This window comes from Oryctolagus cuniculus, chromosome 14 (assembly GCF_051225735.1).
Source record: "Oryctolagus cuniculus isolate XC-2025 breed Fujian yellow rabbit chromosome 14, ASM5122573v1, whole genome shotgun sequence".
Classification (NCBI taxonomy): domain Eukaryota; kingdom Metazoa; phylum Chordata; class Mammalia; order Lagomorpha; family Leporidae; genus Oryctolagus; species Oryctolagus cuniculus.
In genome coordinates this window covers 64773943-64788537 of record NC_142880.1, presented here as the reverse complement: position 1 = coordinate 64788537, position 14595 = coordinate 64773943, and the positions used below count along the sequence as shown (strand labels likewise).

The following is a 14595-nucleotide window of genomic DNA, read 5'->3' as shown; positions in this document are numbered from 1 at the left end:
TAGGCTTTCCTAACCCCGACACCTGTACGTTTTAGATGTTTAGCAGCATCTCTGGTCTCTAACAAATATGTCAGTTATCACTACCCTAGTCCACCCCCATTGTGACAACTCTCAGCATTTGCAGATATAAAATGAAAATCATAATACGGTGGTATGGGAGGGGGAAAGATCTCTCCCAGTCCACCCCCTACAGACACACCTGAGAACCACTGGTCTACCCCTGTGTAACCTAGGACCAGTTCATTTCAGTCTCCTTTCATGGCACTCAGGAGGGAAATTATACGTCTCCCCCTGCCCTATGTTGCAGAGAGTGACCCAGGCTCTGGTTTCCAAGTTAACCTGTAGGAGCTGAACTAACCACTTTTCCATACTCTGAACCCATGGTTGTCTCTGCCATCATCCAGTCCCACTCATTGCCTTTTGTTTCTGTTCTCTTTGTGGTATAAAAGGATTTTCTTAGTGTAACTATCTTTAAATTCTTCTCATTTTACATTCAATCTATCACCAATGTGTAGTGGAGTCCTTGAGAAGGCCAAAAACCTTCACTGACCAACCAGGAATTGATTCTTCTTCTTTATCTATTTTCCCTCACTTCCCTTTGGTTTCCTATCTGTCCTCTCTCTTTCCTCCCTTCATTGTTGATCAGTCCTTTTGCATAAATCAACAAAGTAGGACAAATGTTCCTGCACTGGGATTAATGAGATACTGGAAAAATTAATCCAGTTCCTTCCAGGTCTCCATCACCACACTTCACCCCAGCCCAGCCTATTAAAACACTGGCTCTCAAAGAGTGCTCTTTAAACCAGCAATATAAACACCACCTGGGAACTTTATTAGATTTTTCTTGGGTACTCCCCCATACCTCTTGAATAAATAAAGTATGGGGTTGGGGCTAGTCACCTATCTATTTTTTTTTTCAGTCACCTGTCTATTAACAAGCTCTCCAAATGATTCTGATCCATGCTAAAGTTTGTGATCTCCTATATTAAAACTGATCTAAAGATAAGTTCCACAACTGGAACTACCTTTTGGATTTTAAAACACATAACTGTTTAAACCGCACCCCCAGAGAGATTCTGATTAAGCTGGTTTGGTGACTCAAGTACTGGTGGTTTCTTTTTTTGGTGGGGGGGAAGGTTTACTCTGCAAATGATGCAAACATCCAGAGTTTGCTTTAGTTATTCATTTACTGTTCAGTCCATTTTGATCATCACTCATGCCAGTGTTTCTGGAATTCTAAGTAGAAATTGGTTAACTTTTAGTGAAGAAAATGAGCTGTTCTGGAGCTAGATTTCCTGGATGTGAATCTCTGTTCTGCTCATTATCAGTATGTGACTTTGAACAATTTATGTTCCCTGTGCCTCTACTTCCCCTTGAGTATAAAGGGATCAATCACAATCCCTACCTAGTAAGGCTATTAAAAGAATCGTATGTGTTTATATGTGACTGTCTTCAGAATAATACCTGTCAAACAGCAAGAGTTATACAAAATTATTCTAAAATACTTGTTTAATCAATAAAACCTGCAAAACATACCCAAGTCAAAATCATTGTTTTGGGAAGGAGACTATTAAAAATGTATTTGAAAAATGTTTCCTTTTCTTTTGCATATTGGGACTTTTTGCTTTATAAAATCCATTCCCTTCCCCCCTCAATGATATTTGTTCTTTAAAACATTTTAAAATTGAATTTTTCTTTATAAAAATTCTCAGAATTTTACTATGTGCCCTTTTTAAAAGGCTGCAGCTGTAAAACCAGAGCTTAGAACCACTATTTTGTACTAAAATTTGAACTACAAAATTGATAAGCCAACAATAAACCCAACATTTATGGAACTCATGGCAGAGATGAAAAGAAGTGGAGTTGAAAGAAACAATTGCTGAGTTTGATTTATGACATTTAGATGAAAGAATTTGAGCAGAATCTGGTAAGAAAAAAACACTTTGATAGACATTTGGAAGGCTTAATTTAACATGAATACATTTTGATTTGTCAATGTATGGACATAGTCTAAAAGAGTACTAGTAGTTTTATTCACCACAACTTTGAAAGAAAAGCAGTTGAGTTTATCACAAGAAGACATTCATCCAAGAGAAACTAATTTTATCACTCATACCCACAACTGCATGAGACTGCATTTCAGGACTGGGTGGAGGTTTTTTTTCTTTTTTTAATAGCAGAACATAGCTAGCCAACACAATAGCGATGACATATGAGTATACACTGTTCAAATTAGCCACCTGGGGGTGGGCGAGGGGGAGGTAGGGAGTTTCCAAACTGTTAATTATCAAGCAAACAAAGAAAAGACTGTAAGGGTGGAATTGTTGTAACTTCTGATTTCTAAGCAAAGTCCACCTGTAGCCAGTGAGCATGCCTAGTGCAGGTGGTTTCGATTCTCAGATGTGAAAGTTAGCTAACCCGAGAGCTGGATAACTGTGCAAAAAGAGAAGGGAGCGGTTCTCAGAAAGCCGCAGAACAACCGTGTTTGATGGCTAATTAGGCATGGAAAACCATACTCAGTATATCATACGTCCTGCCTCTTCTACATCCCCATTTCTCACTAGCCTACCCTTCCACATGGTAAGTCCTTCTATTTAATTTGTAAGCCTCACACGCCAGCACATTCCTCAGAAGTGATGCCAGACCTACCCTTCGTTCAGTGGGAAAATCGCTTTCTCTTCTGAGTTCATTACAGACATGAAGTCAACCCAGAGGTGACAGAATAATGCTTTCCTGGGCAAAGATCTTGCAAAAGCTAGAACCCTAACCTATCTTTGCATTTGTAATATCTGTGTGTGTGTTTCTGCTGTTGTGGATTTAACTGAATGGCTACAAATACTGCATTCATAAATACTTGTAATTAAAGAAAGATTTTAATATGGCACAATGTTAGTTATTGTAACAAATGTGTTCCTTTAAGGGCCCTAGACCCACAGTGGAGACAAAAGGAGAGATGCTGGATAAAATACAGGGCTCCTTGGAGCTGGCAGGATGAGTTGTAGAAGCCTTGTCTCGGTGGTAAACTCGGCTTTCTTGGGTTCTCTGCGTAGCTCCGCTTCTCCTGGCTGCCTCCCCATACTGAGGCTGGGTCACCTCCCTCACCAGATCTGCCCAATTAGCTTACACAAGCCCGCTTTGTATGTTACCTTTTTAGTTCCTGAAAATTTTGGAGTTGGTGACTCCAGAGAAGATGGTTCCCCTTTCTTTGTTTTGTTACTTTATAAATATCCTGCGTTTTTTATTTGTTGGGGGGGGCGGGGGGTGGAGAGAATGAGTTCCCACCCACTGCTTCATTCCCCAAACATCTACAATGACTGGGGCTGGGCCGCGTAAGTCAGGAACTATTAACAAAATCCAGGCTCTCATGGGAGTGGCAGGAACCCAATTACTTGAGTCGTCACGGCTGCCTCCCAGGGTCTGCATTGCAGTGGAGTCCGAGTTGGGAGCCACAGCGGGGAATCCTATTCAGGTATTCCACTGTGCAGTGTGGATGTCTTCACTGCTGGCATTTGCCCGCTCCCAGGTGGTTTCCGTTTCCTGCTTTAATCATCCGTAAGTTGAACAAAGTAGACCGTAATGTGTCCATAGAGTCAGAGTAAGGTTTGGAAAGCTTTGTGTTCTGATAGGCAGCCAGTTTTGAGTCTGTGTGACATACACCGTGTAGGTATGGGAAATGAGGTCTGATGTAATTGCTTCACTCTGAGGGGGAGCGCCGAGGTGGTTAAAATTTGAACTGGATGTCTGTAACTTACTTTGAAACGCATCCAAAAAACGAGTAATTGGATACAGGTGATAAGGTAAAAGCAAGCAGAGGGAAAGCTAACAAGTGTGGAATCTCAGTGCGAGGATGCCAGCGTTCATTTGCAGCTTCTACTTTAACTTTTCTATGTGCTTGAAATTCTTTATAAGATGTGGACAGAAAGTTTAAATGTCAACCAGTCTCCCCATATGTCTGTCTGTGGGTATTACTAGCTTAGTACCAATTATTAGTTAACTGTGCTATGGGTCCTTAAAGACATACGTTGTGATCTTTTTCCAAAAAACTGGGATGAATTTACACTGATTGATTTCTTCCATTCTTGTTCTCTTGTGTACAATGATATTTTTCTTTTTTTGTATCTGTCATCCAAAATATATGAAAGGAAACTTAAAAAGAAAAACAATCCACAGCCATAGCTAGTTCCCTGATAGCAGGTGATCATTTAGTCTTTATCCACACAATTACACACTTCGTGTAATTATCATAGCATTTTTTCACTTGAGGCTAAAAATTCACAAACATTGCTCTAATTCTTCTGTGAGTTCTTTGGCTGGATCTAGAAGTCAAATTAATAGCAGAGCTGATTAGCAAGAGACAAGCAAAAGTTTTAATCATTTCACATGTTCATGAGAATCTTAAGATAATGAAGTCTGAAGAAAGGCCCAAGGCATGATGCTTTTATGCTTTTCAGATGCAGAGCAATAAGTGTGAGAAGGAATGGAGATAGGAAATAGAGTTCTGAATCGTAGGAATGGGAGAGGAAGATGCAGAAGTTGGGGAGATAAGGCCACATCACACTGATGAGGCTCCTTGCATCCCCAATTCCCAGTCTCCTACGATCAAGGCTGTTTTCCAACCTTGAGATGAGACAGATGCCCTGCTTATAACAGTCTTTAGGGTCTGCTGCTTGTAGGAAAAAAACGGGCTAAATGGCCCTTCCAGAAATTACAGTTCCTCCAGAGATTTCAGCTTGAAATAAGCAATAAACCAAGTTGGTATATTTTGCTTTAACATCTTCCCTACACACTAGTCATAATCCTTTTATCGATTGTAGCACACTCCATGAAGTCAAGATATCAGAATTTATTTATCTATTCTTGTTGTTACCAGAACCTTTCCTATTAGAAGAACCAAATATTTTCATATATACATTTGAAAATTATTTTCTTACTTTGCATCCTTTGCCTAGAATAGTCATAAGGCTGATTAAAAAAAATAGGTTTTTATTACCTTACAGGTATAGCCCTGACAGAACGAGATTTTTACGATTTTTCTGAATTGATTACATAATGAACAATACTAAAGAGGTGTTTTAAGTCCATTTCCTTTCATTACCATTGAGTCGAACACTTTCAGTTTTATTAGTTTAATGTTTGTATTTTTCCCTTTTACAGGATGTATGGGAAGGAGGTCTTAGCTGTTGACATTTAAGCGATCTTCTCATATGTAAATTCTTATTTAGTGTTAGCATGTGTTACATGTTGGTCTCATTTGTGCAAATATTTGATATATTTTTGTTTGCATTTTCTTTTATTGCTATTGGTTTTTGTTGCACACCAGGTTTCCTGCTAAGTGAGTTGGTGTTCCCTGGTGTCATCTCTTTCAAATGAACATGTCTGTGGTCTGCACACTGCTGACTTCCCTTCTTCCTTCTTTAATGTATTTGGAATTGACTCTGACTTACGGAAGGAATTAAGTATGAAACTAAGGTGATATCTATATAGATATTTCTTTTCCCGGTTTTTGTCAGGGCGAGAGTATTGTGCACCATGGTTCTCTTTGACATCATCCGTATTTTATGTTTGCACCTTCTCCTCGCTTTTCCATCGTTGTGAGATATTCTGTTATAGGGGAGCTGTTCTCCTCCGTCCTTTCCCTCACTGCGCTCTTGTTCTTGATATGTATCCATGTCCTTCCCCATCTTATTTTTATAAGTAAATTTTCTAGGTTAATTTTCTTGAAAGGTCTTTAAAAAGTCTAATTGTGGTACTCATTGTCATCATCTTAGTAGCCAAAACCAGACACATAAACAGCTTCCGGCTCTTTTTTCATACCGCTCCACATAGCGTTCAATTTACTTTGAACACTAAGCCCCTTGGAGGTTTTCTCTCCAACACGTTCTCAGGCATATTGTGGCCAGAAAGGACAGATGTGTCCATACAGAGAATAGAGCTGAACTTCAATGACACTAATTCCAGTCTGAACCTTCTCTAACTGGCCAGGTATTCTGTTACTGGGAATAAAGGGGCCTCTTATTATAATTTTGCTCTTATTGTCATTATTGTCACTCTTTTATTTTCCCTTAATGCGACTTCTAGAGGTAAAATTAAAGTGTCCAGAAATGTGTGTCCCTCGGAATTTTATGCTCTAAATTAAGCAATTCCTTCAGTATCTACTACTAATGTTTAGTTTCTCAGAAAACACTCTTGTAAACCATGAACCTGTTTTTGTCAGTTTTTCCATGTCTCAAAAGCAACATTTTAAATAAGTTGCTCAAAGTTTGAGTGAGGTACATTCATCCACAAGGCATGCAAAATATTTTCCTAATATAAACCTCTTCAAAGATGGCTATAAATCATCACTTTAAATGCTTCCATGGAGGCAATGACTAGTCCTTTGACCGTTAGATTGGGAAATGGAATGCTCACCAATCACAGGATTCTGACAGCTGTAAGGACGTGCGTTTAACTTCCAGATGAAATATTGACACATATCGAGAGTGGTATGTAGAAAACCCAAGGGGCCTTTGTCTTAAGAAGGTCCCTGTGTTTGTGTTCCCTTACCTGAAATCACTTTCAAGGAGGTATCCAGCTGCTCCACCCAAAAAGTTTACACAAAGATCACCGCAAAGTGCCCAGACATGACCTCACCTGCTCTCCTTCCCCCCCAAAGTGTGATCACTGGGCCATGTCACTTGCAAGGTGAAATTTAGAGCCACCAAATCATCTCTCTCCTGACAAGTAATCCTAACGCTTAGCACCAAAAGATAAAAAACAAGACCATGCAAAGTCACAGTCGGTCCACTTGATACTAACTTTAAATAAGCAAGTTCCAGGCACCTTGGTGATGATCTTTTTGCTTTATTTTGTCTTATGAAATCTTTTCTGCATAAGGTTCCAAAAATGTCTCCTAATTGCCAAACCTAAGGGGTTGGGTTGGATTTGGTTTGGTTTTAATTTTCTCAATGGCATTTGGAAGTCTCTGCTGGTTCTCTGCAATGGCATTCATGCCTGATTCTCCTCCCCACCCTGCTATCAATTCTTTCCCCAGCCCTTTCGAACACACACCTTCTGTTTGGGTAATAAACTCAGTGTGCCGCCCTCACCTCCCTGGTGCTCTGTTGCTTCTGTGAGTCTCCTCCAACTCTTAAGACTTCAGCTGCGAGCCCTGGGCTTAGGACTCGTGTGTCCAGCACCTCAAATGCCACTATCTTTGCCTATATCTGCCCTTCCTCTGACATTCTGCAACTTGGTGAGAACAGCTACTGTCTTCTACGTCATTTGATATTTCTCCATTGCCACCAGCACCCTGACACCCAAGTTATCAACACATATCATTGCCTTCTCTCCAACCATATTTAACAGGTTTCATTCAAAATTCAGACCCTTACTTGTGGGGAGCAACTCGGACTAGACTAAGTTACTGGAATTAAGACTTATTCTATGCATCTGCTCTCCCACAATATGGCGCTGAGAAGGGAGAAACAGCTTCTACACAGCTGCCTCCAGTTCAACCAATAAACAGCAGGAGCTGCTCCTGATTGGAGGAGAGCAGCGTACTCGGCGTGTGGGTAGCAGAGTTGGGATTGGTGGAAGAGGACTATAAAGGAGGAGAGAGACAACATGCACCAGGAACATCTCAGGGAACATCTATCTGAAGGAACACCTGAGCAGCCCCCGAGAGAGCTGGCCGGCGGTGTGCCGCTCCCCTGCGGAAGTGGGGAAAGTGGCTAGGGGGAACCGCCCTTCCACGGAGGTGGAAGGGTCGGTAGCCAACCCGGGAAGAACCAGCAGCAAACCCAGGAAGGGCCGAGCAGACAAAAGAACAGCGCAGGGTCCTGTGTCGTTCCTCCGCGAAGAGGGGGAGCGACATAATGGTGCCGTGACTCGGATATGAAGCCTAGGCAGGGTTTAGTGTCGTTCCTCCATGAAGAGGGGGAGCAACACTTATTCTCTTTGACCAGGCTGTTACAGAATTGCAACTTAGACCTCCGAACTCCATCCTCTCTCTGCTAGTATAATCATCTTTCTGGCATGCATCTAATTATGCAGTTTCCTGGCTTGAATACTTCCAATGGCTCTGAGTGGCCCAGTGCAGGGATTAGCCTGTAGGCCAAACCCAGCTCACTGTAAATTTTTACAAGGAAAGTGGTTTTTGGAACCCGGCCATGTTCATTGATTTATGTGTTGTCCATGCCTGCTCTCGGGCTACAACAGCAGAGTTGTGTAGTTCCAGCAAAGATGACGTGGTCCCAAAAGCCAAAAATATTTACTATTGGGTCTTTTACAGAAGCAGTTTTCTGACACCTGACCTGGTAGATACAGCTTGATTTCCACAATATGATGTGTAAGGCCACCACTGCATCCCCAGGCCTGCTCTTGCCACATGCCTCCCTTAACCCTTGCACTGTGGTGCTTGGCTGCTAGTGGTACCCCAGAACTGGCTGATAGCAATTGCTGTGCTGTTGTCTGGACTGTCCAGTGTCACCAGCCTCACATAGTTACTGAACAGTTGAAATGTGACTAGTGCAACTGATGAGCTGAATTTCTATTTTGTTAACTTAAATTGTATGTAGCTAGTGGCTACCAAATTAGATAGTGTTGTCTTACAGTGTGCCACCAGCAGTATTTTTGTTCATTCTAAAGGGAATACTTAAAATACTTAGGGTATCCTGTCCCTCTAGGAAACACTCATATTTTAATAGTGATTTAAAGTTCACTTTTTAAAAAAGATTTCTTTCTTTATTCATTCACTCATGTATTTAAAAGGAAGAATGACAGGGAGAGACAGAGAAAAAACGTTGTCCATCACTAGTTCACTCCCCTCATGGCTATAATGGCTGAGGCTGGACCAAGCTGAATCCGGGTACTAGGAACTCCATCCTGGTCTCCTACACGTGTGACAGGGACCCAAGCATTTGGGGCATTTTTACTGCTTTCCCAGGTGCATTAGTAAGAAGCTGAATTGGAAGCAGAGTAGCCAGGACTTAAACTAGCACACCTATATGGGATAATGGTGTGCAAGTGGCAGCTTAACCTGCAGTACCACAAGGCTGACCCCAAAGGTCACTTCTTCTGAGGGAGCTTGGCTAACCCCCAAGCCTTTCTCCCGAACCCCAAGTTCTGGGTTTTCTCCTTTTGTATCCAGATATTACCAGGAAAATTTTTCTGTCGCTCAGCTCTGTCTGAAAAGCAAATCCTTGCTTGATGTGTCTGTGTTTTAAAATTTCTCACTCCAGTTCCTGAATTGCATCAAAAGCTTAATTAATATTGTTTATTGGTCACACATAGATTAATCAATGTAACATTCAAACTTTTTCCAACCAGCAAGTTCCATCCCTTTATTGACAGTTCTTTAGCCAATGAAAGACTGTTGGCATGGTGCTCTAATAGCCATCCTGGTAACATGCCCCACCCCACTCTTCCCATTGGGTGTTGTCTTCTCCTGTTTTACAAAATAATGATTACAATTCCCTAAGCAATCTGGGTTTGTTCACACACTTTAAAGCTCATTTTCACAATAGCATCTTTGAGACTTGGAGTCAAAAATGTCACATTCCTCCAAAAATAATAATGAGGAATCCATGATTGCCCTGACAACCTACTGGTTTGACCTCTACAAAATCCGTTAATCCTGCCTTTTTGAAAATACACTGATTACTAGTGTTGTATGTGAACCATTGGCTACTGGGCCAGCTTGCTTTGTATTTAGTTATAGGTAACTTAATCTTCTATAGACTCAGGACAGACAGACATCTCCACATGGATGAATGGCCATGTGGCCATGACAACAAACAACCTTCAGAGACTGAAACTCTCTTAGAAGGAGGAACCAAAACATTTTGATGTCAACTCTGAGATTGTTCAAACATCCAGCCCATTTAAGGTGGATCTGAAAGTTAGCCAAGAATCTAAAACTACTCATGGTCACAGCATTCATAGTATCACAGCAAATCTTCCACATGCCTCCTTTTTAAAAAAAAGTTATAAAATTTAAAATTTTAATTGGAAGTCAGTTACAGAAAGAGTGAGAAAGGCCTCCTTTCTGAAGTTCCAATGTAAATATTGACTAATTGTAGGAGCTATTTTTGCCTATAAAATTAAGTTCCTTAAGGTAAATTGCTTCAAAATGCTTAGCATTTTTGCATTGACTTTTGTAACAAAAGCATTGACTTTTTTAATTGTTGCAGTTCAATATCAGATTGTTGTACTCTATCCCAAATGGTTTTAGCGTTCTAGTATTTTATTCCTACTCTAGTATCTTCCCTGTAGAATCAGAGAGTGTAGAGAAAGAACAAAATATTGGCAGGAACTCTATTTATCAGATCACTTCTCTATCATCCTGATACCAAATAGTCAGCAACACTCTTAGGCCACTTCTGGGAACCACCTGCCTGGTGGATTTGCCCAGTGGGTGTGGACAGTCTCTCTTGCTCTCTGTTTCATTTTGAGTAGGCTGCCTAGTTCTCAGTGTCCCAGTTTCCTCTTCCCTGGGGGGTGATATGCACTCCTTGATGTACTTATCAAAAAATGAGTCAATAGGACAGGAAAGCATACTCTACCCACCTCCTGGATTGTTTACTATTTTTTGTGTTATTTAAAATGATTCAAACCTATTCAAATTCAAAAGGATTTTAATCCCTTCAAAATGGTTTGAGTAGCATCAAACTCTTTATTGAAAAAAATTTTTAAATTTTATTTATTTAAAAAATCAATAGCTGACTTTCTAACAATGCTTAGGAACATCTGGTATTACTTGGAGGTTATGAGAGAAGAACAGAACCAAATATAGTCAGTGAATTGAAGTGGATTGAAGACTTTGGGGCTAGGAGACTGCTGTCTGAGAATCCTTCCCTCTGACTCCTCGCCCACCCAGTGAGTGCCCAGAAATTAGGGACCCCTTTAAACAGCAATCACCTTGGCCTTGCTACACCTGAGCCACCAAAGAGGCATATACCCCTAAGCTGCTAGAACAAATTCCCAAGATATCCAAGGAGTAAAACATATTTTTCTCTCCAATAAGAACAGAAAAGTAAATCCAAAGACAAGAAAAGGAATTATTGCCAGGGGTACAAACTCTCTTGTTCATAAGTGCCAACTTTCCTGAATGTACTAAATGGTGTTGGCTCAACCAGTGTTTAGTGAATGGAGTTTGCTAAAATTAACCCTGGATATGTTTACGTTGCCACATAATATATTCAAAAATAGTAAAATGTCACAGATGACATATGAAGAAAATGTCTATAAATACAAAACAAAGAAGAAATTCCTATATATAAATGATATTTTATAGAGGATATATTTCTATTGCTTTATTTAAGAGGTTTTTCTTTTTTATTTTTGAAAGATGATTTATTTCTTTTTTCCCCAGAAACCTTCTATTTAAGGAATACAAACTTCATATATTTCATAATTACAACCTTAGGGACATGATGATTCTTTCCCACCATACCTGCCCTCCCACCCACTCTCTCACCACTATTCCTCCTCCCTCTCCTATTCCCATTCTTATTTTTTACAAAGATATATTTTCAATTAACTTTATACACATATGATTAATTCTGTTAAATAAAGAGTTCAACAAGTAGTAATGGAAAACAAACAAACAAAAAAACTGTTCCTAAACAGTCGAGACAAGGGCTGATCAAAGTCATTGCATCTCAAAATGTCATTTGCACGTCTATAGATTACCTTTTCGATGCTCTATTAGTTATCACAGATCAGGAAGAACATATGGTATTTGTCCCTTTGGAACTGGTTTATTTCATTAAGTATGATGTTTCCCAACTTCATCCATTTTGTTTCAAATGACTCAATTTCGTAATTTTTTTTTTTTTACTGCTGTGTACTTTTCCATGATGTACATATCCCATCACTTTTTTATCCAGTCAGCAGATGATGGGCATTGGGTTGATTCCATATCTTAGCTATTGTGAATTGAGCTGTAATCGACAGGGGAGTACAACTCTTTCATATGCTAATTTCATTTCCATTGGGTAAATTCCCAGGAGTGGAATGGCTGAGTCATTTGGTAGTTCTATATTCATATTTCTTTTTTTTTTTTTAAGATTTATTTATTTGAAACACAGAGTTATCGAAAGGCAGAGACAGAGAGGTCTTACATCAGCTGGTTCACTCCCCATGTGGCCACAATGGCCAGAGCTGCGCTGATCTGAAGCCAGGAGCAAAGAGCTTCTTCCAAGTCTCCCATGTGAGTGCAGAGGCCTAAGGCCTTGGGCCATCTTTTTTCAAATTTATTTTTTATTTTTTTTATTTTTTGACAGGCAGAGTGGACAGTGAGAGACAGAGAGAAAGGTCTTCCTTTACCGTTGGTTCACCCTCCAATGGTCACCGCGGCTGGCTCACTGCACTGATCCGAAGCCAGGAGCCAGGTGCTTCCTCCCGGTCTCCCATGTGGGTGCAGGACCCAAGCACTTGGGCCATCCTCCACTGCACTCCCGGGCCACAGCAGAGAGCTGGACTGGAAGAGGGGCAACTGAGACAGAATCCGGTGCCCCGACTGGGACTAGAACCTAGTGTGCTGGCGCCACAGGCGGAGGATTAGCCTATTGAGCCACGGTGCCAGCCATTGAGCCATCTTCTACTGCTTTCCCAGGCCATAGAAGAGAGCTGGATCAGAAGTGGAGCAGTCAGGACTCTAACTGGTGCCCATATGGGATGCTAGCACTCCAGACAGCGGCCTCACCCACTAAGTCATGGCACTGACCCCTATATGCAGATTTCTGAGGTATCTCCATACTGTCTTTCATAGTGGCTTTACCTGTTTACATTCCCACCAACAGACTAGGGTACCTGTTTCCCCACATCCTCGCCAGCATTTGTTGCTTGTTGATTTCTGTATGAAAGCCTTTCTAGTTGGGGTGAGGTGAAACCTCACTGTGGTTTTGATTTGCATTTCCCTGACAGCTAGTGATCCTGAGCATTTTTTCATGTGTCTCTTGGCCATTTGGATTTCCTCTTTTTAAAAATGCCTGATCAAGTCCTTTGCCAATTTCTTCACTGGGTTGTTTGTTTTGTTGTTGTTGAATTTCTTGATCTCTTTATATATTCTAGTAATTAATCTTTTATCAGTTGCATAGTTTACAAATAATTTCTCCCATTCCATTGGTTGCCTCTTCACTGAGTGCCTCTTTTGCAGTATAGAACTTCTCAATTTGATGTAATCCCATTTGTCCATTTTGGCTTTGATTGCCTATGCCTCATGGGACTTTTCCAAGAACTCTTTGCCTGTGCCAATGTCTTGCAGGGTTTCCTCAATTTTCTCTAATAATTTGATGATATCAGGTCTTAGATTTAGCTCTTTAATCCATTTTGAGTGTTTTTTTTTTTTATTGAGTAAAGTGTAATGTAGGGGTCTTGCTTCATACTTCTGCATGTGGAAATTAGTTTTCCCAGCACCATTTGTTGAAGAGACTGTCCTAACTCCAGGGATTGATTTTAGCTCTTTTGTCAGATATGTTTGCTGTGTATACATGGATTGATTTCAGATGTTTCTATTCTGTTCCATTGGTCTGTCCATCTGTTTTCGAACCCATACCAAGCTGTTTTGATTAAAACTGCCCTGTAGTATGTATTGAAATCTGGTATTGTGATGCCTCCAGCTTTTTTTGTTGTTGTTGTATAAGATTGCTTTAGCTATTTGAGGTCTCCTGTGTTTCCATATGGATTTCAGCATATGCATTTACAGATTGCATTGAATCTGTAAATTGCTTTAGATAGTATGGGCATTTTGATAATATTTATTCTTCTAATCCATGAACATGGAAGATTTTTTCATTTTTTTATATCTTCCATTTCTCTAATGTTTTGTATTTCTCATAGTAGAGATCTTTGACATCCTTGGTTAAATTTATTCCAATTATTATTTATAATAATAATTTATCCAATTATTTTTTGTAGCAATTGTGAATGGGATTGATCTTAGAAGTTCTTAGCTGTGGCATTGTCTGTGTATACAAGGCTATGTTTGTTTTATATCTTGCCACTTTTGTGTGTTCATTTTATATACTGCCACTCTTCTATGAGTTCTAATAGTTTCAGTGGATTCTTTTCAATCCCCTTTATACAGAATCATGTCACCTGCAAATAACAATAGTTTTACTTTCTTCCTTCTCAATTTGTGTCCCTTTGATTTCTTTTTCTTGCCTAATGGCTCTGACTAAAACTTCCAAGACTATCTTGAATAGCAATAGTGAGTGTGGGCATCCTTGTCTGGTTCTGGGTCTCAGTGGGAATGCTCCCAACTTTTCTCTTATTCAGTAGGATGTTGAGCTTAGGTTTGTCATAAATTGCCTTGATTATGTTGAGGAAGGTTCCTTCTATGCCCACTTTGCTTAGAGTTTTCATCACAGAAGGGTGTTGTATTCTATCAAATGTTTTCTCTGCATCTGAGATGATCATATGGTTTTGTTCTTCAATTTGTTAATGTGATGTATCACATTGATTGATTAGCTAATGTTGAACCATTGTTGCATACCAGAGATAAATCCCACTTGGTTGCAGGTGAATAATCTTTCTGATGTGTTGTTGGATTTGATTGGCTAGAATTTTGTTGTTTATTTTTGCATCTATGTTCATCAGAGAAACTGGTCTGTA

At 40.1% G+C, this 14595-nt stretch overlaps 2 protein-coding genes across 6 annotated transcripts in view; both read left to right on the top strand.

Moving 5' to 3' along the window:
* FYB1 (FYN binding protein 1) overlaps window positions 1-14595 on the top strand; it is a 182310-nt gene that overhangs the window by 5981 nt on the left and 161734 nt on the right. The window contains exon 1 of one of the 5 annotated variants that reach the window (XM_008262138.5): window positions 1908-2580. The exons of 2 other annotated variants lie outside the window; for them this stretch is intronic. In XM_008262138.5, coding sequence (XP_008260360.3) covers window positions 2503-2580 — 78 coding nt within the window. In that variant the 5' untranslated portion in view covers window positions 1908-2502. Of the gene's footprint in view, window positions 1-1907; window positions 2581-3305; window positions 3470-14595 lie in introns of those variants that run through there. 2 more of the 5 variants (XM_051853802.3, XM_051853803.3) reach the window with 2 other exon arrangements.
* Window positions 1-14595, top strand: part of C9 (complement C9) — a 222970-nt gene that overhangs the window by 82279 nt on the left and 126096 nt on the right. The window lies entirely within an intron of this gene.